The sequence below is a fragment of the Nanorana parkeri genome, unplaced genomic scaffold (genome assembly GCF_000935625.1).
Source record: "Nanorana parkeri isolate BGI_ZX_2015 unplaced genomic scaffold, ASM93562v1 scaffold1125, whole genome shotgun sequence".
Lineage (NCBI taxonomy): Eukaryota > Metazoa > Chordata > Amphibia > Anura > Dicroglossidae > Nanorana > Nanorana parkeri.
Window position 1 is genome coordinate 551918 of NW_017307393.1, and position 25943 is coordinate 577860.

The 25943-nt window shown below is 44.0% G+C and overlaps 1 protein-coding gene across 1 annotated transcript in view; it reads left to right on the top strand.

Annotated features, from left to right (window-relative positions):
* LOC108796491 overlaps positions 1-25227 on the top strand; it is a gene marked incomplete at its 3' end in the record, with an annotated part of 35259 nt that extends 10032 nt beyond the window's left edge. Inside the window, exons 3-6 of the mRNA XM_018567978.1 lie at positions 23590-23637; positions 23743-23850; positions 24783-24894; positions 25128-25227. Coding sequence (XP_018423480.1) covers positions 23590-23637; positions 23743-23850; positions 24783-24894; positions 25128-25227 — 368 coding nt within the window. The remainder of the gene's footprint in view (positions 1-23589; positions 23638-23742; positions 23851-24782; positions 24895-25127) is intronic.
* Between the last annotated feature and the right edge of the window lie 716 nt (positions 25228-25943).

Genomic DNA, 25943 nt, shown 5'->3' on the forward strand with positions numbered 1-25943 from the left:
CCAAGCACCACTTGTGATAATTGTGATAATGCTCAGGTTGGACAGGTTGGGGTAAAGATTTCCAGGGGAATGGTTCTAAGGAAGGTGAAAATGTTGCTGTTACAGTTGGATTCCAAGCATCTTGGTTGTCACACATTGATTAGGTAGAAGACCAGTGCTGAGGCCACATGTCCCAGTTTAGCCTTACCAGTCTTGCAAAAAAATTTGAAAAGCTAAACAAAAATGTAACTTAACTGATTGTGAAGCCTAGTCCAATCTCCCAGAAACCTCTGCAGAATCAAAGCACTCTGCACACAATGCCGTGTCTTTATGTAGGTGGTACATTGAGTTGTATTTATAATGCTTTAATGCCAGTTTCCAAACATAAAGCTTCTACTACAGGCACTTTTTACTCGGACACAACTATCCTGCCAGCTCGCTCTGTTTGGGTATTCTGACAGTGGCCGCTGTCAGAATACAAAAGAAACAGCAGGGATTTCTTGATCAACATTTGTCTGCTCTATTTTTTTTCGTTCGGCTTGTGGGTTGAACAAAAATAGCAGTGAATGGCCAGCTTTCATTTCTCCTGAGGTAGCCCTACAGAGCTTGGGCTGAACCAGAAAAAAAATAGCCAATTTCCCCATCTCCGCTAATCACATGAATGGAGGAATCTCCACCGCGGGATATTCTATTCAGGCAGTTGCGGCACCGTTGGCTGTTCTGCTAAACAGTGACTGTATCTGGTAGGATGCTGTCATTTTCTGGTTGATTTTCCGTGCGGCTCAATCAGTCTTTAAATTGACTATAGTTGAGCCCGGGTGGTGCTTGCAAGGTTCTGGTTCTGATTGCAGCTGAAATTCAAGCCATCTATGGCTAGCTTTACTTTTACAGTACAACTGACCTCCCAGTTTTTGTCTGGGATAGTAGACGAAGGAGCCTCATTAAATAGTTCTCTATAGAGGTCAGTTCATTTGACCTTGCAGTCCTAGAGTGCATTGTTTGTGTAAGGAGGGCTAAGTCAAGGGCAGAAACAAACAGAAGCTGCTGGTCCTCTTGGACTTGAGCATTTTTTGGAAACCAGAGTTCACCGTTTTCCATCTGTTTTAGGCAGAACGGATCAAGTTTATGGGAGGTGCAAAGTTTGACTATAAATGAAATAGTCAACGACCATGGTAGCCAGTCAGACATTGGATTACATTTTGCAAGTCACTGGAGAAATGTTGCAACTGAATGCATTGAGGAAGATGGTCACATTTCTTTGCAGTAATCTATTTTCTTAATGTTACTTCTGGACACCAGTGAGCATGTGGGACAGACTTCCTCTAAAAATATTCCATCACACAGTGAGGGACTCATGACTCAAGTTTACGCTTAATCAAATTGAACAGCAGACTAGACCTAGTTTATTTGCAAATTGTCAAGCGTATAAAAATGTAGTATGCTCTGTTCTACAAATACTAGATGTTGTAAATGGACATTGTGAACTCTGGCAAGCATGTAAAACAATCACTCCACTGAGAATGAATTGGTCATGCTTTTATTTACCCCCTGTCCTATGCAGTTTTTTAAATGATGGATTTGAACATTTTAGGACATTTCCTACCCAGACAGGGAGGATAGCTTTTGTCCAAGGCCATAGGAAGTGTCTTTTGTTATTTGGTATTTCTGTAGCATAAATATATAAAACAAAAAAATGTTTTAAAGGAGAACTATGAGGTGAGTGCTGTTCACTCACCTCATAGTTCTAGCCGACCTGTGACAATGAGACTGTCACAGATCGGCTCAGTAGATCTGGAGGTGAGCGAACACGTACCGGCGTTCGCTCACCTCTCAATCCTGTCCCGGCTCTCTGCCGTGACAGGGGGAGGGGCTGGATTCCCCCCTCCCCAACCCCAGCCGCCAGCGCTGACTGGGGAATCGGACGGGGAGGGGGTGGGTACAGCTGGCTCTGCCTCTAGCTAGGCAGAGCCAGCTGTCACACACGAAGCTGGGCGCATCCAGACATAATTGTCGTGATCTGCTTCAGCTGCGGCGCCTCAGTATACCGCGATGAGTAGCTTGCGGTATACTGTGGCGTCTCAGGGTGACCCAGAGTATACTGAGCTTAGGGTGACGGGAGGACGCTAGTTTGTGTCCTCCCGTTGCCCTAAGGAGAACTATGGGGAAAACCTTAACCCCATAGTTCTCCTTTTAAAGCAAAACACTGTGCGGGCTCAAATAATAGTCTGTCTTCTGCTTCCCCTCCAATCATATGTAGGGTATAATGTTGTGTTTGGGGGGGGACTAATGAAGAGGATTACGTAAGCTAGGGTACTGCATTCTTCCTCCCCTTAGATTCAAGGTTTGAGGACTTCTTGGCAAGCCTTCATAAATCACAAAATCAAAATTTAGCATCAAGCTGCAAAAATGTAGGGCCCAGGAATAATTATTATTATTATACAGGATTTATATAGCGCCAATAGTTTGCACAGCGCTTTACAATATAAGGAAGACATTACAGTCACAATACAATTTAAGACAAGATGGTAAGGAGGGCCCTGCCCGTGAGGGCTTCCAATCTAAAAGATTATATATACAGTTCTCACTTCCTGCTCTCCAATACAGAACAGCTGCCATATATACAGAGTTTGCACAGCGCTTTACAATATAAGGAAGACATTACAGTCACAATACAATTTAAGACAAGATGGTAAGGAGGGCCCTGCCCGTGAGGGCTTCCAATCTAAAAGATTATATATACAGTTCTCACTTCCTGCTCTCCAATACAGAACAGCTGCCATATATACAGTACAACACCTTTAGTAGGGTATATACATGGTATGAATTAATCAGGAACCAGCCAGAATCTGCACAGTGGGTGCTCGCTGTTGGCACCCTTCCCCCCCGGCATCCATCAATCATCTGATCGAAGGAACAGGTTGGAAAATTCTTGGCTGAACGGAGCTAACTAGTTCAGGTATTCTGACGGCGACCGGCAGGGGAATTCGTCCAACGCCCATAGGTGTAGAAGGAGGAATCTGTAATGTTTTCTTTGTTCATCCCGCAGGTTGAACAAAGAAATATATACGGGTATACCTGGTTTTACAGTGACTGGACAAGTCCGTGATCAAACTCCTCCCCTCAGAACTACATTTCAGGTGGGCAACCTGCAGAACATGGGGCTTTGTCTCTTCTGCATTTTGTCATGTAACAGGAATTTGGCACAACACCAAACTGAATGATTCCAAAGCTGGTTGGAATAAAAAAAAAAAAAAAAAAATCATAGTTGCCTATGATTTGTTTTACAGATATACCATGACCTGGATGAATGAGAACCTTCAGAGACAACACTGAACAGAGCAAGCTATGTCCCACTCCCCTGTAATTTACTAGTCTGACAAGTAGTATTAAGCCCCATTCACACTAAGCGACATACTTTTTCAAGCAGATCCGCGCAGCCGGGATAGCGCGACGGTTCAGGGACGTCCAAGCGACCGTAGCACGACCTTCACTGTCGGGCTGCATTAAAAAAAAGAAATTCGCGTGACATCCGCGGGAAAAAGGGTCCTGCAGGCGCGACTTGCGACCTCAACGGGCGACATGGAGCTGTACATTAAGACAGCTCCATTGAAAATCAGTTGGCCGGCGACTTCTCGCGATATCGCACGGCAAAAATGCACGATATCGCGGCGGCAATCTGCTCAGTCTGAATGGGCCTTGGGGCAAGGCTCATGACCTTGACATCCTGATCACCTGGGAACTTGGAGTGGGCCTGGCAACTGTAATGTGGACAGTCCTGTTGTGAAGTTGACCTCAAATGAATGTTTGTGATGTTCTAGGAAAGATCTAGAAAGCTTAGCTGTGCTTGAGCAATACCCTGGAAATGTACCGCATTCACCGGTCAGCTGAGTGTGAGATTGTTTGGGGTCATAGTAGTCTAATAATGAAGGAAAGGAGGTGGAGACAACCCGCTATCTGTGTGACATTTATCCATGTACGCCCATTATTTGTGGGTTAAAGGTTAAAGGGAGAAAAAAAAAACTCTGCATATTGGACTTGTTTTGGCAAGCTGGGGAATATTGTCAGTGACCAAATATTGAGTCATTGTAAGGCCGGACGTAGAAAATAGAACAGATTTCTCTATCGGTGCTTACAAGCGTTCATCAAGGTATCTCCTGCTGTCTTCATCGTATATTGATAGCGGCCGCTGGCTACCGTCAGAATTCCCCAACAGAGACGGCAGCTGATTTTCTGACCGGCTTCTTCAATCAGCTGATCGAGGGGTGCTGTTCAAAAGGGTGCCGACAACAGCACCCACTGTGTGAATTTTATCCGCTTCATCAAATTCACATAGTGTATGGCCAGCTTTAAGCTTTCAATCACTTGGGTTTCTTGATGAAGGGACCACGTGTGGCCCCAATACATTGTTTGCTTTGTGATATTACTATGTTCGAGGGTCAATAAAAACGTGTTTAAAGAAATAGTTTGCCGTGCCGGGACTTATCCTCTGATTGTTGTATGTGCGGCATAATCCGCTTGTCAGCGCGGCACCCACCACAGACGATTTTGGACTTAACAGTCAGGAGTGCGATGGGGGACTAAAGCTGGCCATACACCTATAGATTATCTGCAGATTTTTTATGGTTAGATGGAAAAAGTGAAACAGATTCCTCCATCTACGCTAAACTGTGTGGATGGAGGAACCTCCCACTGGGCCAAGCTTCAGTATCTTGCTAGTCAGCCCCGCTGGCTCACAAAATACCTGAACAATCTGATTGGATGGATGCATTGTTCAGGTATTTTGGATGAGAGAGTTATCGCTCAATTACAGGAAGTGTCTCCCGAGGATCTTCATGGAAAGGTCACCGGTATTATTTTAATAAAAGCTGCACATTTTAAAGAAGAACTCCAGGTTGTAGAAAAATGAACCCTTGCAGTTGGGCTACTCCTGCCCTGCAAAGGCTAACTATTCCTTTTTTCTCTAGGGACTCAGATACAGAAGATATACTCCCCTTATCCTTGGTCCTGCAAAAGTGACTGCTCACCTCTCCCCCTTTGCTCTGGCTGTGGTAATTCCATAAGCTTCCTCCTGTCTAATACAGGGAAATGGACTGTATTAGATGTGATGTCAGCGGAGCTTAGACTGCTGGAGCCCATGGTAGAAGAGGCTGCAGGGACCTGTCTAGCAGCAAGACAGGGTCAAGGGTTGTGTGAGCATTCTTAATTTTTGCCCCCTAGAAAAAACGAGCAGGTGACCCTTGCAGTGTTGGGGTAGCCCCACTGCATGGGTTAATTTTTCTACAACCTGGAGTTCTTGTTGAAATGACTCTCCTATGTGAATTCTTATGAGATTTCAGTGACTGTGCTTTCATATAGTTTCAATACTTTACACCGTGTTCCTCCATTCCCCAATTGCTGAATCTTTGTGGGTGAACATTTTTTATCAGCAAGATAAAACAAAGCTGAGGTTTAGGTGAATCCAGTCACAGAACTGATGAACAATTGAACTGGCCATACATGGATCGAATGTCTGCCGTCTGCTAAATGAAGCTGCAGATGGCCCTGCCAGCACCACCCGACTCAACAAAGGCCAACAGGTTTATTGGTTGACTTTTGTCAGAGGAGCGGAGTGCAGTGGCGTAACAATCACCATAGCGACCCAGGCGGCCGCTATGGGGGCACAAGGGGGCCTGGCCAGGACATCCCCCTGATGCTCTGCGGGCCGCCTGGGTCGCTATGGCATTTCAGGCTGCTGGCTGTCACTGGCGGCTGTTAGGAGAAACATGCCGCTATTCACATGTGCAGCAGCGCGTACCTCCTCACAGCCGCTGCTGAGTCGGTGACAACTGTCTCAGAGGGGAGGCGGGCCCGGCGAGCGAGGCGGTGGGGCCCAGTGACGGTGGAGGCGGGGCCCACAAGCGATCGTGGAGGAGGAGGCGGCGGCGGACAGAGGATCGGGCAAACAGGTAAGAGGGCTTGACCGCCCACCTGAGACCCTGCAGAGCCCACCATAGAGAGTCTATGGTGTCCTCTGCAGGGTCACCCTCAGGTGGACTGTTTGGGTTATCAGGTGGACTTATCTAGAAATCACAGGGCCCCATACAAAATTTTGCTATGGGGCCCTGTGATTTCTAGTTGCGCCCCTGGCGGAGTGGTAAATGATCAGCCACCAATCAGATACAGCCATTGTTGTAGGAGCAGCCGCTGCTGAATACAATAGCCGGCAGTGAGGATTCCTCTGTCCGTGCTGTAAAAAAAAAATCAAATAAAAACTTTATAAAAACAGTTGTTGAGAACAAAACATGGCATTACAGTTCTTACATAGATGGCTCAGACTGCCCCTGCAGGAGGAGCCCATTTCTTGTCTAAATTTGCACCTGGGTCATGGCGTTCTGGCGGATCATTGCAAGAAACTGATCTCCACATCCTACTAAGGTATTTTCAACAGACAGTGACTTATAGAAGACTTATGATCATCTGTGTTTGTGGTGTTATGTTTACATAGAATGGCGGGAATGTGACGTCATCAAGATGTCATAAGGGGTGGTCACTGCACTTGTAGTCCATTCATTCTTCCTACTGTTTCTTAGCTAAAAGTTCATTCCTCAGTACGGACAGGGACATAGGAATTCCCCACGATCCTTGGCTCCGATACCAAAAGCAGAATAAATGCACATTTTTCCTTTTATGACTGTGTGCATTTATTATACCCGTTAAAATGTGGACTTTGCCTTTAATCTTTTTTTATGTAACAGTTTGCAAGATATGTTATAGGCTTATCAAGTTCTTCCTCAGCTGATCAGTTTTCTTATTTTGGAAGAGTTCTGGTGTCGTCAAACTTGCATGCAGATTTAAAGTGACATTAAACTCAGGAGTTCAATCTTAAAAATGCATTCTGCATTTGAGTACCTTAGAGGAGAACTAGGAGGTGAGTGATTATCACTCATCCTCATAGTTTGAGCCAACGTGCGACAATGAAACTTTCGCACGTCGGCTCAATAGATCGGGAAGTGTGCGAACGCATAACGTCGCTCACTCACTTTCCGGTCATCTCCCTGCAGAGAGAACTCACCGCTCCCTGCAGGGATTCCCCCTGCCCCGCCCCGATCCTCCAGCACTGACTGGAGGAACGGACGGGGAGGGGGCGGGTACAGCTGGCTCTAACTCCTAGATAGGCAGAGCCAGCTGTCACTCACACAGCTGGGTGGATCTCAACAGTAATGTCAGGATCCGTCCCAGCTGCGGCGGTCTCAGTATACCGCGAGCTGTAGCTCGCTATATACTGAACTTTGGGTCATTGGAGGGCACTAGTATATGTCCTCCCGTGACTCTTAAGAGAACTATGGGGAAAAACACTTACCTCTTAGTTCTCTTTTTAACTATTAACAAAAATGTATCTTATTTGTGTATCACTCAGCTGTAGATCCTCCAATCATCTCTGAATTGGTGCTGACACTGTCCTTCCTTCTGGAGGGTGGCTACTTTTGTTCCCCATGGTCCCTGTGTGTGTTGTAAAGTAGTCACCGCTCCAACCTTGCTCCCCTGACGGACTACAATATCATGTTTAGTTTACTAATTTGTATTGAGATTGTAGTCCTTCATGGGAGGCAGCTTGGATTTAACTCCTGAGTTTTGTGCTACTTTAAATGCAGTATTAGTACACACTGAAATTCCCATTCTTGCAGTTTCCACTAAGCAATAATACCATACAAGTGCTCATGTGGTCTTGTGTATATACATAACACAAAGCTAGATACACCATCAATACAAGTAAACCTGTCCTGAAAGAATTGGTGCTTCACAATATTTGTAAGACTAAACAAAATGTTGCTTTTATGTTTGTTTCTGTGAATTCTTACCATCTGTCTTGTGTTATTTTTCTTATGTGAGAGTTTGTTAGGACCTGATGAAGGGGAAAGGTTTATGTGAATGGAGCAGAGAGGATGGAGCATACGAGTCTGTGAATGAAGAATGACAAAGGTGACATGTCAGGATACTGTCAGCACTTATTCGTCCTGAGGGAAAATAATGATTGGACAGAGTTTTTCACATGCCTAGTCTAGAGATGTTCAGATACCAAGTACTGTACTCTGTACATATACAGATAGTTTTCCAGGACTGGACTAGACTAGAGCAAAACTCAAAAGTTAGGAGGCAACTGTCATTTGCAAGGAGCATACAGAGCTGCTGGGATTCATGCATCCCTGTTTTAATGTATGATTTGTTTTTTCTTTATAAATATATATTAGGGATGCACCGATACCATTTTTACAAGTACTGATACATTTTTGTTGTCATGTGACAGTTTTCTAAAACAACACAGACTAATGATTTCAGGACAGTGGTGGAGCGCCAGGTCCCAGCTGCAACCCTGGTAGTTCTCATGAAAATGCCAAGTATCTGCACTGGTATCTGAACATCCCTAGCCTGGTCTGTTTCCTTCAATCATAAGGAATCATGGCTAGGGATGTCTGTTGGTGCCCATAGAAATGATATTGCTTCCTAATCTGGCTGAAGTAAACTGGACTGGGCAATGATTGTCTGTGGCTGGTATAAAGGAACCCTTTCCTTTGGTTAACTAGTGCAAAATAAAATGTATCCTGTAAGGTTGGAACTCTCTGGTGTCTACCTGTACCTTTTCTGCTCCCCAAAATCCTTGATCCTGATTTGTCTAGTCTCTGTATATGCAGGGGCTGATATACCCTATTTGTTCTCCTACATACCTGTACCTCATTCACACAGGTGGCAAAACCAGTCGGTTGATCCTGCGGTTTTACCACGGCCCTCTGCAGTGTCAGCCCCTTGGCCAAACAATGCCGTATACATTTGCTGCCACCGCAATGCTTTGCGTCACAGCGTGGCAAAGAATGTACAGCATGTTGCATTTGACAGGCGCTGCCGCTTATCAAATGCGATCATTGCAATGAATGGGACTGCATTTAGGAGGCATCAGCATTGCTTCCTGAATGCCGGGCAGCCACTGCTGCACCTTTTCAGAGGGTGGGGAAAGCTGCCGCCTGTCTGAACAAGGTCTAAGTTGTCCAGCCTGTACAAAGATGGCTGCTTCTTCACATGTACTTCTATTATTCTTTGCCAGCAATTGCACCCAAAACAATTGTGCTATGTTTTGAAAAATGAATTTTATACCAAAATCACCCTTATCTTAGCTGGGCAGCGCACACAGGTAAAATATTATGTTTGAGTCCTTGGCACACAAGGTCAGGCTTCAGTTCAGTCAATTAGAATTGAGATAAGGTTAGCCAGGTTAGTCATGTGTCCTTTTACATGAGGTACTTTTTCGGGTTTTTTTTTTTTACATGTTCCTGACCTATTGTCATTTTGGGCATTTATTTCAGATGTAGGTTTATCTGTGCAATTCATGTTTTTTTTTTTTCATATTGTCACAGAAAAGGAAGGAGGGTATTTATCCAAAATGGAAATGTCAATTGTTATACTTTAAGTGACCCTGTCACCATCAAGGTCATTTGTCAACAAAGCATGGGCTGTAAATGAAGAGCAAGCATACTTTTCTGGTGTTTTGCTGCTTCAGTGTCACACCTCAGGTGTAGGGGTAACTGCTCTTCTGCGTCACGCTGCAGTTCCTCTCACCAACTCCTAACATAGCGGGAGCAGTGGAATACCTGATGACCCTTGGAGCTGCAAAGCTGTGCCATTTGAAGACCTGGGCCACTGGGAAGAGAAGTATACTTTTTTACAGCCCATGCTTTGTCAGGTATGTCAGGGTCACTTCAACGGAATCTCTTTAGCCTGGATGCACCTGCTTTAAACATGAAGGCATTTAAAGCATTTTGATTTGGTAAATGGTGGTTACAAGCAACCTGTAATCACGTGCTTAACTCCAGCTTCTGTGTTGCTTACCTCTGCTCTTAATTGTGCAACAATTCCAAGGAATGCAAAAGAACTTTCGCTCTAAACTTTAGAAAGTATTGTGCATCAAATGCTCACTTCATTTTAGACAGTTCTATAGATGTGTGGTTGTGCATACAGAAGAAAAAATATTTAAAGGAGAACTATGAGGTGAGTGAAAATCGCGTGCGACCGTTTCATTGTCACACGTCGGCTCAATAGATTGGGAAGTGAGCCAACGCATATCGTCGCTCGCTCACTTTTCGATCATCTCCCTGCAGAGAGCCGTGACTGCCAGTCATTGCTCCCCAAGGGATTCCCCCCCTCCCCATGCCAATCCTCCAGTGCTGACTGGAGGAACGGGAGGGGGCGGGTACATAGGCAGAGCCAGCTGTCACTCACGCAGCTGGGTGGATCTCGACTAATGTCGGGATCCGTCCCGGCTGTGGCGGTCTCAGTATACCGCAAGCTGTAGCTCGCAATATACTGAGCTTTAGGTGACGGGAGGATGCTAGTATATGTCCTCCCGTGACCCTAAAGAGAAATGTGGGGGAAAACACTTACCCCATAGTTTTCCTTTAATCAGTGCAAGCCATAGGGCCCTATTCACAACAGGTCCATTGCAAAAATCCATTGTTGAAAAACAGATTGCAACGCATCAAAAAGAAATCAGAAGGTACAATCGCAAGTCAATGGGCCCTCCGTTGACTCACGATTACCTTCCGATTTTGGTGTGAACGGGCCCTAACAAAGATTTCCCTGCATCTTCTCTAGCAAAGGGTGCTTTAGCGGAGTTTCTGTAGTACACTATTCCATCTTTCTTTATGCTTTCCTTCACAAAGCATTTTTTGTTCCCGTTTTAAACACAAGGTGCATAAACTCTAGTGGGTTCATGCTCCTGGTCCCAGAATGCGTTTTAAAAATATATATACCTGACAATTTTTTTTGTTTTTGCTCCTAAAATACCTAACCAACGCAAGCTGAAAAGTGTTTTTTTTTTTTGCACTTCAAACCTCAACCTTTTGTAAAATCAGTGATTTAGCCCTCATCTACATCAGTAATCACTTTAAGCTGAACTCCGGGGTAAAACCAACTCTCCTTGCAATGGGGCTGACTCTGCACCGCCAAGGGTTAAATGCTCATTTATGTCCAAGTCTTGAAAAAAGGACTTTTACTTAATTGATCCCACTCCCTCTAGGCTACAGGACCAGCCCACGCAGCCTCTTTACCCCCATACTCTCCCGCTTTTAGAGGCCCACTGATGTCATGAAGTACAGTGCCAGACCTATAGCTCTGTATTATATGTGAGGGCACTGAGGGACACAGCCCACAAGCTGGGGAGTAGGGGAGATGAGGTCAAGTGGGGATCAGGTAGGTAAAACCCTAGACCTAAACAAGCATTTGACTGAGGGGGTGGGGGGCACAAGAGGGACAGAGGTCTATAGCTGTGGTGTTTGACTGGCAGCGTGGCTTCACCTTCTCTATATACAAGACACTTGACACCCAATTGGGAACAACTGCGTCTCAAGACAGACTGGAGAAATGTCTGCTTATGGATTAAGTTTTTTTTAAATAAGATTTTATTTCAATTTTGCAATAGACAAAGTACAAAAATAAAAGAACACTGAAACATAATACAGACACGTCCGGTCATCCACCTAGTCCCACTGTATGTATTCACATTCCATTTCTTTAGAACATGCGCAGCGGGCAGATAGGCATGTGCTCTCTCAACTCATACTCTGTAGTCGCAGGTAACGTAGTGGGGCTGTCGCACAGATCAAAAGGCATGCGCCTTATTTTGTGTACTGCACACCTCTCATGGGGTGCGTGCGTGCAGAGGATACGGCCGTGTTGCATCCCAACGAACCTATGGATTAAGTTAGTGACATTAAACCCTCAGATTTTTTAACATAAAACAATACTGTAATGTGTGGCTTACTGTAATCCATGGTTGTTACCCTTCTCTTTGCTGCTCTTCCTTTTAAATATGTATCTGTTCTCATGCTGGACAGAACTTCTGTTTTGCAGCCGACTGCCTTGTCTCAGGAATGGATATATGGTGTCTGCGTGTAGGTTTGCAACCTGAGCCAGCACTACAGGAAGAGGCCCTGAGCTGCAAAGGGAAGTTCTCCCCCAGCATGAGAAGACATGAGGATTTAAAAGGAAGAGCAGCAAAGAGAAGGGAAACTACCATGGATTACAGTAAGGCACACATTACAGTATTGATTTATGTTAAAAAATCTGAGGGTTTAATGTCACTGTAATAAGATCATATTCAGCAACAGTTTCTGTCAGCACTGACAAAGGATAGGATATCTTTAAGTCAGACATTTAACCAAACAATGACTGCTACCTGTCGTTTTTGTTTGGTTGCAACTAAGGACGCTGAACCCGTTCAGAGTGGTAAGGCTACATTTTTATCACATTGTTCTTACTACAAGCTTCTTGTTTCTAGGTCAATGGGAGTGTGCAGCATATGATGAGACATTACTGAAATGAGAAACTAACCCTTATGTCATGACATTGTTACATAGTATTTGAGGTTGAATAAAGACACAGGTCCATCAAGTTCAACCTTTGTGTATCTGTGTGTGAGTTGTGCTTGTGTAAGAGTCCCTGTGTGGTCTAGTAGTTAAGAGTACCTGTACCCCATATGTTATGGTCTCTGAGGAAGGTATCTAATTGATTTTTGAATGAATCAATATTCTCTGCTGATACCACTGCTTGTGGTAGAGAGTTCTGAAATGTAACCAGTCTGACAGAAAAGAATCCCCTACGCCCTGTGTGGTTAAATCTTTTCTCCACCAGTTTTAGGTGGTGGCCTCTAGGTCTTTGTTAGGGAGTTTACAGTAAAAAGTTTACTGCTGATGTTACCATCACCACCACCAAACATTTTGTACATCAGAATCATGTCGCCTCTTAGGCCTGGTTTACACCTGTACGTTTTGTAGCGCGTTCAACGCTTTTGGAACGCTCTACAAAAGGCTCAAACATGAAAATCCCATTGTTTTCTATGGGTATGGTTCACACCTTGCCGTATTTCAGCCCGTCTGAACGCGCGACAAAACAGCCTACTCCTGAAAAGGTACATGAGCTTCTTTGCGGCGTTTTTGTCGCGCGTTTCCATTGGGATACAGCCAAGTAGCCCTCGGAAACGCGCATTTGTCGTGCGTTTTTTACCGCGAATCGCGGTAAAAATGCGCGTTATGAAACGCACGACAAACGCACATATTCGATACGCCTAGGTGTGAACAGAGCCTTAATCTTCTCACTTCCAGCGTGAACAAGTTTACATTTTGCAACCATGTTTCATAGCTTTGGTCCTCCAGCCCTCATTTTGCATTTATTTCAAAACCAGCCATATTGCTCGTAGCATTATTTGTACAATATTGTATGTTTAATTTAATTAAAGATTTTAAAAGTTTTACAACTTTATAGCCTTTCCCGCAAACCTTTATAGTTTCCCTTCAGAGCAACGCTTTCCTTTGCCAATTTTTACAACAAGGCCTGCAAAGTACAATGTAGCTTATAAAGTTACTGATGTGTAATCTTTACAGAAAAATTGCTTTAGTCTGCCCCTCAAGCCCCCGTTACTATATTCCCCAAAATGCTCAGTTATACAGGGTTATTCACAAAAGGGTGAAGAGTTAGGAGAAGGCAGGGGAAGGGAACAATCTAGACAACAGAGCTGATTTAGAAAAATTCTCCAAATTCAGCTCACTTTCCAGTTCAGCTATGTTGTCCTTGATTGTTCACTTCTCCTGCCTTCTACAAACTCTTCACCCTTTTGTGAATAGCCCTCATAGTCTGCAAAGTCACTGCCCTCTGCATATATCAGTGGCCAGGAAAGTGATGAGAGAGGGAAATGAGGGCTTTGCTGGTGACTTTTACAATATGTGAACATTTTAGAGGGGGCGGACCACGGCCAGGACTCATTGCCATTGAAGAATTTTCAATAAACTGATTCAGTGTGGAATGGAGTGTGGCCGGATTCTTCCTTTTACTATATATACAAGTCAAAATTTGCATTTGGTTTAGTCAGCTTGGCCTGACGATTTGGGGAAAGGCTGTGTTTAAAACGCATGATGGAGCAGATTATGAAGGTACCACTCTGTGTACATGCTTTGGAAATAACGCTTTACTTTAGTGTCATTTTTGCCCTTTCAATTGGGTATCTAGGTCAGTGCAGGACACTCATCAGACCTCTATTACTGGCGCAGGCACCTAGAGGAATACCATAAAAAACAGGTGGTGTTCATACAAACTGGGGATGCACCGATACCGGTATTTTGGTACCGAGTACCGATATTTTTTTTTCCAGTACTCGCCGATACCAAATACCGAGTACCAGAAGTCCCATTCAGGAAGCCGTCCCATGCTTCTCGTCACTATGTAGTCGGCTTGCTGGCCAATCATGGAAGCCAGGAGCCGTGTAATGACGCGGCGCCCTGCTTCATGATTGGCCGGGAAGCCGGCTTCATGCTCCCTCGTCATGAGATGACGAGGGAGCGTCATGATGACCTGAGATGATGTCATGAGATGACGAGGGAGCATGAAGCTGGCTTCCCGGCCCAACAGAAAGCCGGCGCTGCGTCATTACACGCTGCCCGGCTTCCTTATTGGCCGGGAAGTCGGCTCCATGCTCTCTCGTCGCAAGTAATGACGCGCTGCCCGGCTTCCTGATACAGGATGTATCGGGCTAGTCATTAAAGCATTTGGGGCGAGTATGAGTACTCACCCAAATACTCGGTATCGGCGCATCCGTAATACAAACCATCGTTGGGTGAATTTTTGTTTTTTGTTTTTATACAGCAGTAAAAGAGATGGAAAAGCTGTAAGGGCCGATTCACACCATATGTGTTGGGGCTGCGCTGGCTGTTTCCAGCACAACTCCAAGACAAGGCAATTTGGCTCATCACGGACAGATTCGCTTCACATCATTGTGTTGCGATAGGAATGCGGTGGGATGCACTGAAAAAAAGTATGGCGTGCTGTCCTTTTTTTTCAGTACAGTGGAACAACCTTGCACCGCGCTGTGCCCGTAGAACTGAATGAAATGTCACTTGACACAGTGCAATGTGCTGGGATCGGTCATCGGTGCATCGGCACTGTTGGGCAAGGCACATGTCAATTGTCCCTTCGTGTGCACGATTTTTACCTTTTTGAAAAAAGTGGCTACTGTGGTTGTTCCAACATAATGATCTTTTGTATTAGCCGTGTATCTGCAGTGTGCTCCAGGCTTCTATAGCTCACTTATATAGGAGGTTTAGTTTTGTGCTTCAGTCCAGTAGGTTGTGTATGGGATACACAGTAATGTGAGTTTTCTTTTTGCTGGTAATGCATGGAGAAATTGGTTGGTACAACTTTCCTCGTATTAAGTATCTTGGTTCTGCACCTGCTATTTTATGGCTGGAATTGTGAAATATCTAAAGGTTGTGGTGACATAATGCACTTTGGAAGATAAGTTTTTGCAGCAGTTTCATGATTGTTTTACAGGACTATAACAGGCACGTGAGTTTCTCATACAAATGTTTCAAGGTCAGAGACTTCCTAGCTTGGTCATTTGCTGCCGTGTTCTAGGAAATTAGCACTGAAAGGTTATTTCAGTTTAAAAACGCAGCTCCCCACATCTCTGATTTATGCTTGTATGGCTTTTGTTTTTTGAATTCGCATTTCTTTTATTCAGTGTTTTAAAGAATGTACTAAAATCTGCACTGTAACTGCATAAGCCACTTAAAGGAGAACTATGAGGTGAATGAAAATCACTCAGCCTCATATTTCTAGTCGACCTGTGATAATTAAACTGTCACACATCGGCTCTAATAGATCAGGAAGTGAGCGAACACATACCGTCGCTCTCTCACTTCTCGATCATCTCACTTCTCGATCTCCCTGCGGAGAGCAGTGGCTGTCGCTCACGGCTCCCTGCAGAGATTCCCCTCTCCAATCCCCCGGTGCTGACTGGCAGGACGTCAGGGGGAGGAGGCGGGCACAGCTCTCTCTGCCTCTAGATAGGCAGAGCACGCTGTCACTCGCGCAGCTGGGTGGATCTCGACAGCATTGTCGCGATCCGTCCCGGCTGTGGCAGTCTCAGTATACCGCCTGCTGTAGCCCGCGCTATTCTGAGCTTTGGGTCACGGGAGGAGGTTAGTATATGTCCTCCAGTGACCCTTAAGAGAACTATGGGGAAAAACGCTTACCCCATAGTTCTCTTTTAAAATCTATACAGAGTCAGAGTATCTAATATGCCCCCTGGAAGCACAGCTTTCTATTTTCTCTAAACACAAGTAAACTGAACTCAACTGAATGCAGGTGAACATACAGTGGGCATTGTGCATATGTGCTATGTACAATTATTACATGCATTTATATGGGTTCATAAAAGTCTTATAAACGCAGGTGTGTCACTGTCAGTGTGAATGACACCTAAAGGAGCTTCAGATGTTCACACAATAACTTTCTATGACTATTCACTTCATTTGTCCAATCACAGGCAGATAAAAGAAGTAAAGAGAATTTTGCTTTTCACATGATTAGATAATAAGGTGAATAGGTCAACACAATGTAAATAGAAATGCTTGTGAAAGGGTGAAGGCCTTAATCCCATGATGTCTAAAGTGAGTAAAAGTGCGCTCTCTCTCTCTCTCTTGCTCTCCATTTATTTAATCTGTAACAGCGTATAAGTTGCCTTTACAGGGTATGGTATATTCTCCATGTAATACATTTGTTCTGCATTTATTAGAATTGTACATTCACAAGGAACATTTGTATATTGTAAGTCTGGCAATTGCCATGGTAATTGCTGTCCAGAACATTACTAGATGTAAACAATACAACTACTGTGGAGCACTATCAGAGCACAGTGATGTGTCTGGAAAATGGTATGCGCTGAAAAGGACTGTAAAATTAAGTCAAAAAGGGCATCGAATCGCATTAGGGATCATGTCTCTTTGGGCGCAGCATAGGTTGTTTTTTTTTTTTTTATATATTGTCCCCTGATTTAAGCTGGCCATACACGGTGCACATTTTAGCCAGTTCTTGATGAACCGTACAAAATTCGCTTAGTGGGTGGCCCCTGTCGGCACTCTTCACTCAGAAGATCGAAGTAGCTCAGTGGAAAATTTGCAGCTTCCATCAATGTTCGGGTATTCTGACAGCGGCACTTCCGCTGCTGTCACAGTACAGCAGCCTAGCAATAGACTACACTTTGTGGCCAGACAAGCATCCATTAATTGGTGGTTTCCCCATGGGTGGCTTTCTTTGCACCCTCTTTAGCTGCTGAATTGTCTTTTGTGTCTCAAGCTTTAGGTTTGGGAGCGATACTTTTGAGAGACAGTTTGCAGTATTAGCAAAGATGGGGGTAGGGGGTGTATTTATCAAAACTGAAGCAGACAAAATCTGTAGCGGCAACCAATCGGCTGCTCTGTACAGTTTGTTCAGTTAAGCTTGGAAAGTGATAGAGAGGATCTACAGAGAGATCCTCGCCTAGCACTATAATCAACAACTAAATCTTGCCTGAATCGTACACAGAGGATCTTGTTTTTGTAGCGACTAGGATGACCCAGCGCCTGGAGGACTCAGTCCTTGCACTTTGAGGTAATCGGGAACCATTTCAACAATGTTTTGGTCAATGGGAAGCTAGTGGCACTGTTGTCAGACACTCATGACCATTTCTTGGCAATATGGCAACCATGGTTTGAATACTCCAGGCCACCTTTTTGTTTTGCTATCCGTGTGAGGTTCTGAAGCTCCTGTTCTTCTTTTCTTTCCCTTTTAATTTATTTATTGCTTTTCTTTAGTCTATTTGCTTTCTTGCATTCCCTCTTGAGTCTTTTCTTCTTTTTTTCATATCTTTTGCTTTTTCTTTCTCTTGGTTTCCTTCTCATCCTCCAGCATTTCTCCCACTGACTGTTTTTGTGCCATATTTCTTATGTGTTGTATTCTGCTCGAGTGTACTTTTGAGTATATACCCTTTTCATTTTGTTTCTATGTGGTTGTGTGCTTTACACATATTTATTTTATATTGGCGCCCGTATCTCCTTGGTGATTGACCGCAGTGGAATGTTCTCCATATGTTTTGTATTACTTGGTGCTTACCCTTGTTCAAAAACCTTTTAATAAAAATATTGTGAAAGAAAATGAAAGAGAAGCTGGTTGGTTCCCATGCACAGCTGATCCAGATTCTGTCTGCTCCAGTTTTGATAAATTCCCTTCACTGTGTTTAATATCCGTCACCATGCACGCTCTATTCTCAGGCAAAGCTACTGTGCAGTGTACATTGAGCGGTGCAGAGTATAGACCTATGTATCACACCAGCGGTTGGTAGGACAGAAGTAATAGAACTGTTGCCATACACTCGTAGAATGTTTTTACAGGTAGAAAATGAGCCGAGCTTATGCAGTTTGTTTAGCTGTTAATCCCACTTTATGATGCCCAATGTTTACAATCACATTCTTGCGCAACTTTTTAAAACTTGGCTGCCTGGCTGTACAGTAAATCTACATGCTTCTGAGCACCTTGTTTTTAAGTGATGTCTGCAGTGTTATTGTGGGTAGCACGGTGTATAATGCTTTCCTTACAATAGATGGGTATAACAGTAATTCGCAATTCCAAAAGCTCCCCCATTCAAACCTACAGATGGGCAATTGGTGTGCACATTTGGGAACGAGATCTGATCTTTTTTTCCTCGAACGCCAAAGCGCATTCACAAGTCACATGACTCACCATGCAGAGGATGCCAGGTCTCGTTTCTCATCAACATGTAGCAGTTAATTTTCTTAGAATGAGATCGGAGTGGGGGGGTTTAAAGGAGAACTATGAGGTGAGTGCTTTTCACTCACCTCATAGTTCTAGCCGACCTGTGACAATGAGATTGTCACAGGTCGGCTCAGTAGATCGGGAGGTGAGCGAACACATACCGGCGTACCAGGACATTCTGGTCACTTGGAGATTTTTATTTCCAGTCACAGTGGCTACTTGCCAAAAGGGGTTTGTCTGGCCTTGGCCTACATGAGGTATCCCTCATGCCATAGCTGAAGTTATTTATTTCTATCTAAAGGAATGACAAGCAACACACAAATATGTGACACAAGCCTGGTTTTTTTAATGCAGTTTTTATATAGAGCCACCATTTCCTGTGATGGAGGACAAAGTTGGAGATGCATAAAGTGAGTAATTCCGATACATAATGTATACAGTGACAAGTACACATTCATAGGGCAGAACAAATAAGGAAAAAGACACAGTAGAGAAACCTGTCTATATGCAAACTTAGAATCGAGAAGGCGGTATGAATTCTGCCGATTTTACCTCAGACATTGTAGTATGAGTGACAATGGTTATAGATGTATTCCCAGTTTGAAGCTGGTTTATGCAGCTAGAACCAGCATTAATCTCCATGAGCTGCTCCTGTTATAGATTTTACAGGAATGTGAATGGTATTTTAAGAACTGTAGTTATAGAATGTCTATGAACTGCAAAATCTCACCAAACAACTAGGCTCACGGGCTGTAAACGAATAACCTGGTCTCGTGTCCTTGTGCTATTTCAGCTCTGGTTCTGTTGCATTATTGGTCTAGGGCAGGGCCGGGTTTATACTCCACTAGCTATGCAGATATGGTGTCTAGATATGTTTTCTATTAACACTGTCTTGTTGCATTGTGATTGTACAGTAAAGCATATGTTCATGTGTGAATTTAGATGTTTCCATTGGATAACTTGTTATATAAATGCTGTGGACTTCAATAAGCCAGTGTACGTGAGGGGACAAATTCAGTATGTCCTCATTCACACTGCGCTAACTCGGGCCATACACGTACGTATCGGGCTGTTCCCACGATGGACAGGTGCTGCATTTAACAGCCTGTACGCGGCCGTACGCTGTCATACACACACCCGAACTACACATCTGTGCAGATCCGGGTGTCTGTGCTCGGACGCAGACAGAATCCATCCATCTGCCTGCCACGACTGGGGTGCCATTAGAAAAGAATAGCACCACCAGCGCAATAGGTGCTGGTGTTCGATTTTATGACAACGCGGCTTCATGCACAATTGCCGTGCGGTCACAGGTTGCCTAAGTGTGAACCAGGCCTAAGACACTTTTGTCTCAGATTTTAACTCTCCAGGCCAGTGGCTGTCTGACTTGAAAAAGGTCTGATAGTAGCCTTCTTCAAGGAAGTCCCATTTGCCCAAGTTTCAGTTCAGACCTCTACAATGCAACATTCTATCGTTGTGGGACAAGTTAGTCTGGTCTTTGGAAAGACCCGATTCATTTCTAAGGACCTGGTGGCCTAGGGACCTAGAAATCTAGCTTGTTTCATAAAAAAAAATAAAAATCCTATTTTATATGAACCAAGAGTCTGAATAAAATGAATCCGGACATTATACATTCTGTTTTTGGTGGCTTCCCCCTTTCCTACCCAGTCCCTACTCGAGCAAAGGGTTGACCTTTGGCCACCACTACTGGAAGGAGATGCCGCAGAATAATCATTCCTTCTACTAAAAGCAACTTCTGCTTCGAGAGATCCAGCACCTTCAGGGCTTGTTCACACCAAATGCAGACCAGATCTGCATGAGTTTCTGCACGCGTAGTGCAGTGTTATACCGCGTTTTTGATGCGTTCCAGGCCATTTTTGGTTTAAAAAATGGCTTTCAGTGCGTTCCAGTGCGTTTGCATGCGGTTTTGATGTGTTTGCATGCAATCCAGAGCAGGAAAAATAGGGCTTGCTGCAGTTTTTTTTCATGCTCTGGAACTGAACGCTGCGGTGTGAACTAGAGCCCAAAATACTATTGGAATACATTTGGACGCAGTTTTGATCCGGTCTGTAACTGCTCTACTTCTGGAACGCGCTTGGTGTGAACAAGCGCTCACTTTTCTTTTGTTTTCTGAATTTTATTGCCATCATGACAGGTTTCATTTAAATACGTAGTAATTTTTTTTCACAATTTCTGCAGCACTTTGCAATTTCTGGACCTGTGTAACAAAGTCAGATAAGATAACTCTCCTGAGCAAGGCACGGGATATGTTGGGTTGAAAGTACAAAAGAATGTATTACTAATATCAGTTATCAGCAGACCTATTTATAGGGTTAGGTTGGGTGGCTGACTGCCTGCGCTCCTTTGTTGTTACTGCCAGGGTGAGGCAGCACTTGCACAAGACTTTAAACTAAAGCGGAATAGGAAGACTTGGTAGCAGGTTATTGCAGTGTTTGAGATGCTAGAGGTAGCGCTATACATTACAAGTAAGGCGGTTGAAAAGTAAATGTTTCAATAGGAACTTTATATAGTTATGATGTGTTTGCCTTAACGTAAATTGTAACCATTGCTTAGCATCGCTGAGCTAGAAGCGGGAACTGAGCATGTAATGAGCAAATGTTACTGCCCGTGTGTATGATGTATAACCATCAACACCAAGCTGATTCCTTTGTGCATTTTGTTTCTAAGAAACAAAAACCATATGTTCCCGTATGTAGATGTATAGGCAGATGTCTGTATTACTGGCTTCCTAGGATAGAGTTGTCTCATTTACCCAGAGAGATGGTTTAGATATTTATAGCCTTTAGCTCATTAATATCCTACCGAGGTTTGTTGAAAGGTTGAAGTCTCAGTCCTTGCCAGAATGCATTTCTGTTGAGATGGGCTAGTTGTTATGGCAGATCTTCATTCAGTTTTAGGACCCTTTCACACCTATGAATTGCACTAATGTGCGGGAAAATGTGCGTTTAAAATGGCACCCAAGGCATAGTAACTACAATAGGTGCTAATGGACCCTCAATGTATCACAACACACATAACATGCATTGCGGCTCACCGAAAAAAAATGTAGGTCCTGTTTTTGTTCCATTGCTGTGTGTTGGAAGCCCGTACTAAATAAATGGGTTGCATAATGTAACATGTTAATATGCAAAATGCTGCATGTTAGCATGCATCAGGTGTCCCTTATAAGGGACCCTTATACTGTAGTTGACTCTGGCAGCACCTAAACTAGCTACCAGTCCTCCAGTCCTCTTTAGCATGGGAGATCTACCTCCTGTACGTTTTAGGATCCATTCAATAAACCCTTTGCTTATGCACAGAGAGGCTAAGTTCATATCGGCTTCACTGTTATAGAGGAAAGGCGTTACTTCTGTTCTGGAGAATCTCTTTAAACTGGACCTGAATTTAAAAAGTAAGGATTTGTTATGTTATAAAAAAATGTTTAGACATTGTGAATTGTGCCCAAGCTGTGTCCTGAAGAATGTACTTTGTCTTGAATCTCCCCTGAAAGGTAGCAGTGCATTTCCTGGTGTGAGTGTGCCTAGGCATTCCTGTGCTAACAACCTCCTAGCTCAGGGCTGGGCAAATCCCAAGAGCCAGGTAGCCAATGCTCCTTCAAAAATGGCAGCTGATGCCCAACTTTAGAGCTGCTCTCCAGTTGTTGTCAATGGAGCTGGCTCCTGGATTGGACAAACTAGCTCCTCAATTTCATATTTTATCTATCCCTGCCCTAGCTGTATATGTGCAGTGTGAGTCTAAGGCACTGCTGCCTCTAACTGATAGTATTAGGAGATTTAAAGTAGTTGTTGGTGTCACTACTGTTCTGTGCTAGAGGCTGACATGAGGAAGCCTAGCCCTGCCTCTACCAAGATGGCTGCCTCCACACAGTGCAGAATAATGGTAATGGAGAAAGGTCATCTGCAGGGGAACCACAGGCAATTATGTACTGCAATGCTCCCACCCTAGAGCCACATACAGATAGGAAAGGGAACTTCTGGTGTGTATTCTTATAGTAACTTTGTAACATGGTTTGTCATATCAACTTTCTGATACTATTTCTTCCAGCTGTAGTACAACTACAAATTCCATTAGGGCTTGTTAACATCAGTTGCGGTGCGTTCCAGAGCGTTAGCTGCTGGAATGCACCGCAATCGCTCACAAAACTCCCCCCTGCATTCAAGTCAATGGCACCGCTTCCACACCCCCTGCCCGCAAGTGCGATCATACACGCGACAAAACATTGCCTGCGTTCCGTTCCACTGCAAATGCAAAAAATGCTGCTTGCCCTTAGGCCATTGCAAGACTCTGACACTCACAGGCATGACTCCCAGAAGCAGATGCATCATGGGATTTGTAGCTTCACCACAGCTGTAGGGCCAGAGTTGGCCTACCCCTGATTTAGACTTTTAGGTTTACTTTGATCAATGGTGAAAGTGTCACTTGATAGACATTTTTACACTGTTTAATATATTTGGGAAATGTTGCAGCAGAAACGCATCCCAGCCTGCTCTGATGACCTCCCGCTGATGGTGACAAGGCATGCTGTGACTTCGGGCCTCAGTAGCCGGAGTGCCAAAATGTTGCGCAATCATGTTACCATCTGTAGTATAGGGGTTATGTATGTACTGCATTGTAAGGTTTAGGGAACTTTTATATTTGCGTGTAGATATGGGATTTTGGAATTTATATGAACTGTACCTGCTGTGACACTATAATGCATGTTCAGACAACATATAGAGCCCAGCTGATGGTTGTGGTGAATATCTTTTGCTGCACGTTTTGATCTTTAGCTTGTATAGTATAATTACAGATTGGAAACTGCAGTTGGTGTTGCACGTTAATACCGTAGGGAATCATTACACACCTATGTTTATAGAAAATGTACTTCCCTTGGGTTTTCTGTACTCGTTACAGAATCTCATTGGCAGGAATAGTTTTATTTTCATTCGCTGTTGTCCGAACATCTGAATAATGGGTACAATCTCTTCTTTCTTCTCCAAACAGAACTCCCCTTGTGTTTTGATTGCTGCCCGACAAGCCAGCTCTTCTACGGTAAGCTCCCGGTCTTTTGTTTAGCTGTTGGGCTTAGACTTTATCATTCTCGCTTGCTGCTTTTTCAGTATGTGCTCAGCTGTTTTTCTCACTCTATTTCTGTAGAACCTAAAAGATGTCCTGTCAGATCTCATTCCAAAAGAACAGACCAGAATCAAGAACTTCAAACAACAATATGGGAATACCGTCATTGGCCAAATCACAGTGGACATGGTAAGCGCATGCTAATGGCAAAGGTTTTACTTGTGAAGGGGCAAGCAAGCAGCTGATTGACTTTGATATTGTGTAAATGTATAAGATTTGGTTGAGGATCAAGCAGACCAATCTTGCAGTAATCTGAAGTGCTGTTTTGCCTGCATCTCCAGCAGGAAGGCTATTTAACATTTGAGACAATACCCATAGCAAACAATAGGATTTCTTCAGAACAGTACACTGGAGTGCACTCCGCATTATCTTGCTGTATTTAGCATCTCAGATGACTGAAAAGCTAGGTACACTAGATGTTAAAACGTACAAGATCCTCCTGCCAGCAGGTGGAGCTCTAGGATTTCTTACACTTGTTAACCAGACTAGTCATAACTGCTTTTCTGAATAATGCCTGTTTAGCTTTAATTACACAGGACTGCATGAGCCAGAATTGACTGCTCCTTGCTGTGGCCATATGGAGATTCAGTTAGGAAATGGTCAGCCTAAAAGCTAACAGATTCTGCTGTAGCATGTAAAAAACCCATAATGCTCCCTGACCCTCCCTCCCTGCTCCCTGGCTGTCATGGGTGCACCTCGTTTCAAATGTTTGTGAAATAGAGATGTAATATGAATAGCAAAGGTAAAACTCCAGTTAGAAAATGTTAAAATGTAAAATTGAAAAATACTGTTGAGATTAACCATAGTCAGTGTTTTGTTTCTAGTGGCAAACTGTAGACGTGCATCGTGAGAAGGAGCAGTAAAGCACTCCTATTGTAGTGCATTACAAAGCAGCAAGATGCATTTTTCATATGCAATGAGGATGTATGGATGTTCTCACTTACACATATAATTACAAATTCTATAAAGAATCATTCATAATTTTAATAAATTCCTTTTTTTTTCTTTTTTAAATGCCGGTTTATCATTTCTGGACTCATAACATATTTGCTTTTCCTTAGGTGTATGGTGGCATGAGGGGCATGAAAGGATTGGTGTATGAAACATCAGTTCTTGATCCTGATGAGGTGAGAATGGGACCGCACTTTGCTTGGACTTTTCCTCTCTATAGCTGTGTGTCTTTTCTCTGTCTCTCCCTGTGTGTGTGTCTCTCTCTCTCTATAAGGTTATATGGGGTGGGGGAGGCGGGGTAGAGAATGATATGGAGGGAATAGGTAAGTCCAGGGACATTATCAGGGTTAAGGGATAATATGAAGGGGGGTGGGGTGAGTCCATGTTGGGGATTTATAAGTCCAGGATCTCTCATGTTCCTCTCAGTCGATGACATTCTGTGACGTATTGTGCAGATATTTTCACCGTCGTCTCCTCTTCTCACAATACAATGCGGAGTCTCCTCGTCTCTTCTATAGAGGTGAAGTCTGGGATGAGAGCGGAGAGTCTCTGGAAGTGAGTGTCTCTCAGTGCTGAGTACTTGGGGCACTGTAGCAGGAAGTGGACCTCATCTTCCAGGGCCCCCTGGTCACACTGCTGGCACAGTCTACTCTTCTGGGCTTGTAGGTCTGTCTATGACGCCCTGATTCAATTTCCAGGCGGTGGGCGCTCAGTCTGTACCGGCTCAGGATTTGTCTGTCCTTATGGTCTTGTAGTACCTCCAGGTATGCGGCCAGTTTGTATTCCCTCTGTAATGATTGGTAAATGATGAGTTTCTGGGAGTTTGCTATATCATGTCTCCATTCTTTGATATAGTTTTCCCTGGTTCATTAATTATGCCCTTTTATTTGATATTTGGTCAGGCTGCATTCATGGGAGCTTTGGATGTACAAGGTGGATACGAGTTGTTGCAGCCCACATGGTCCTTGTTGGCCAGTAGGGCTTTATGGTGGTATGAGTTGGGGCTGCTGATGTTTAGGTGTCCCCAGTATGATAGCGCCTCTTCTGTACTGCAAGAAGTAAGGGGAATCTGCCCAGCTCGGCAAGCATTGTTAGAGGTGCTCCGATGGACTTGGAGGTGCTTGCAGAATTCCAGATGGAATATTTCTGTTGGGCTGGTGTCCCATTTGGGTTGGTCTGGGTAGGTTAAGGGGCCCCATACTCACTCTCTGTCTCTGTCTGTCCTGTCTCTCTCTCTGTCCTGTCTCTCTGTCCTGTCTGTCTGTCTCACC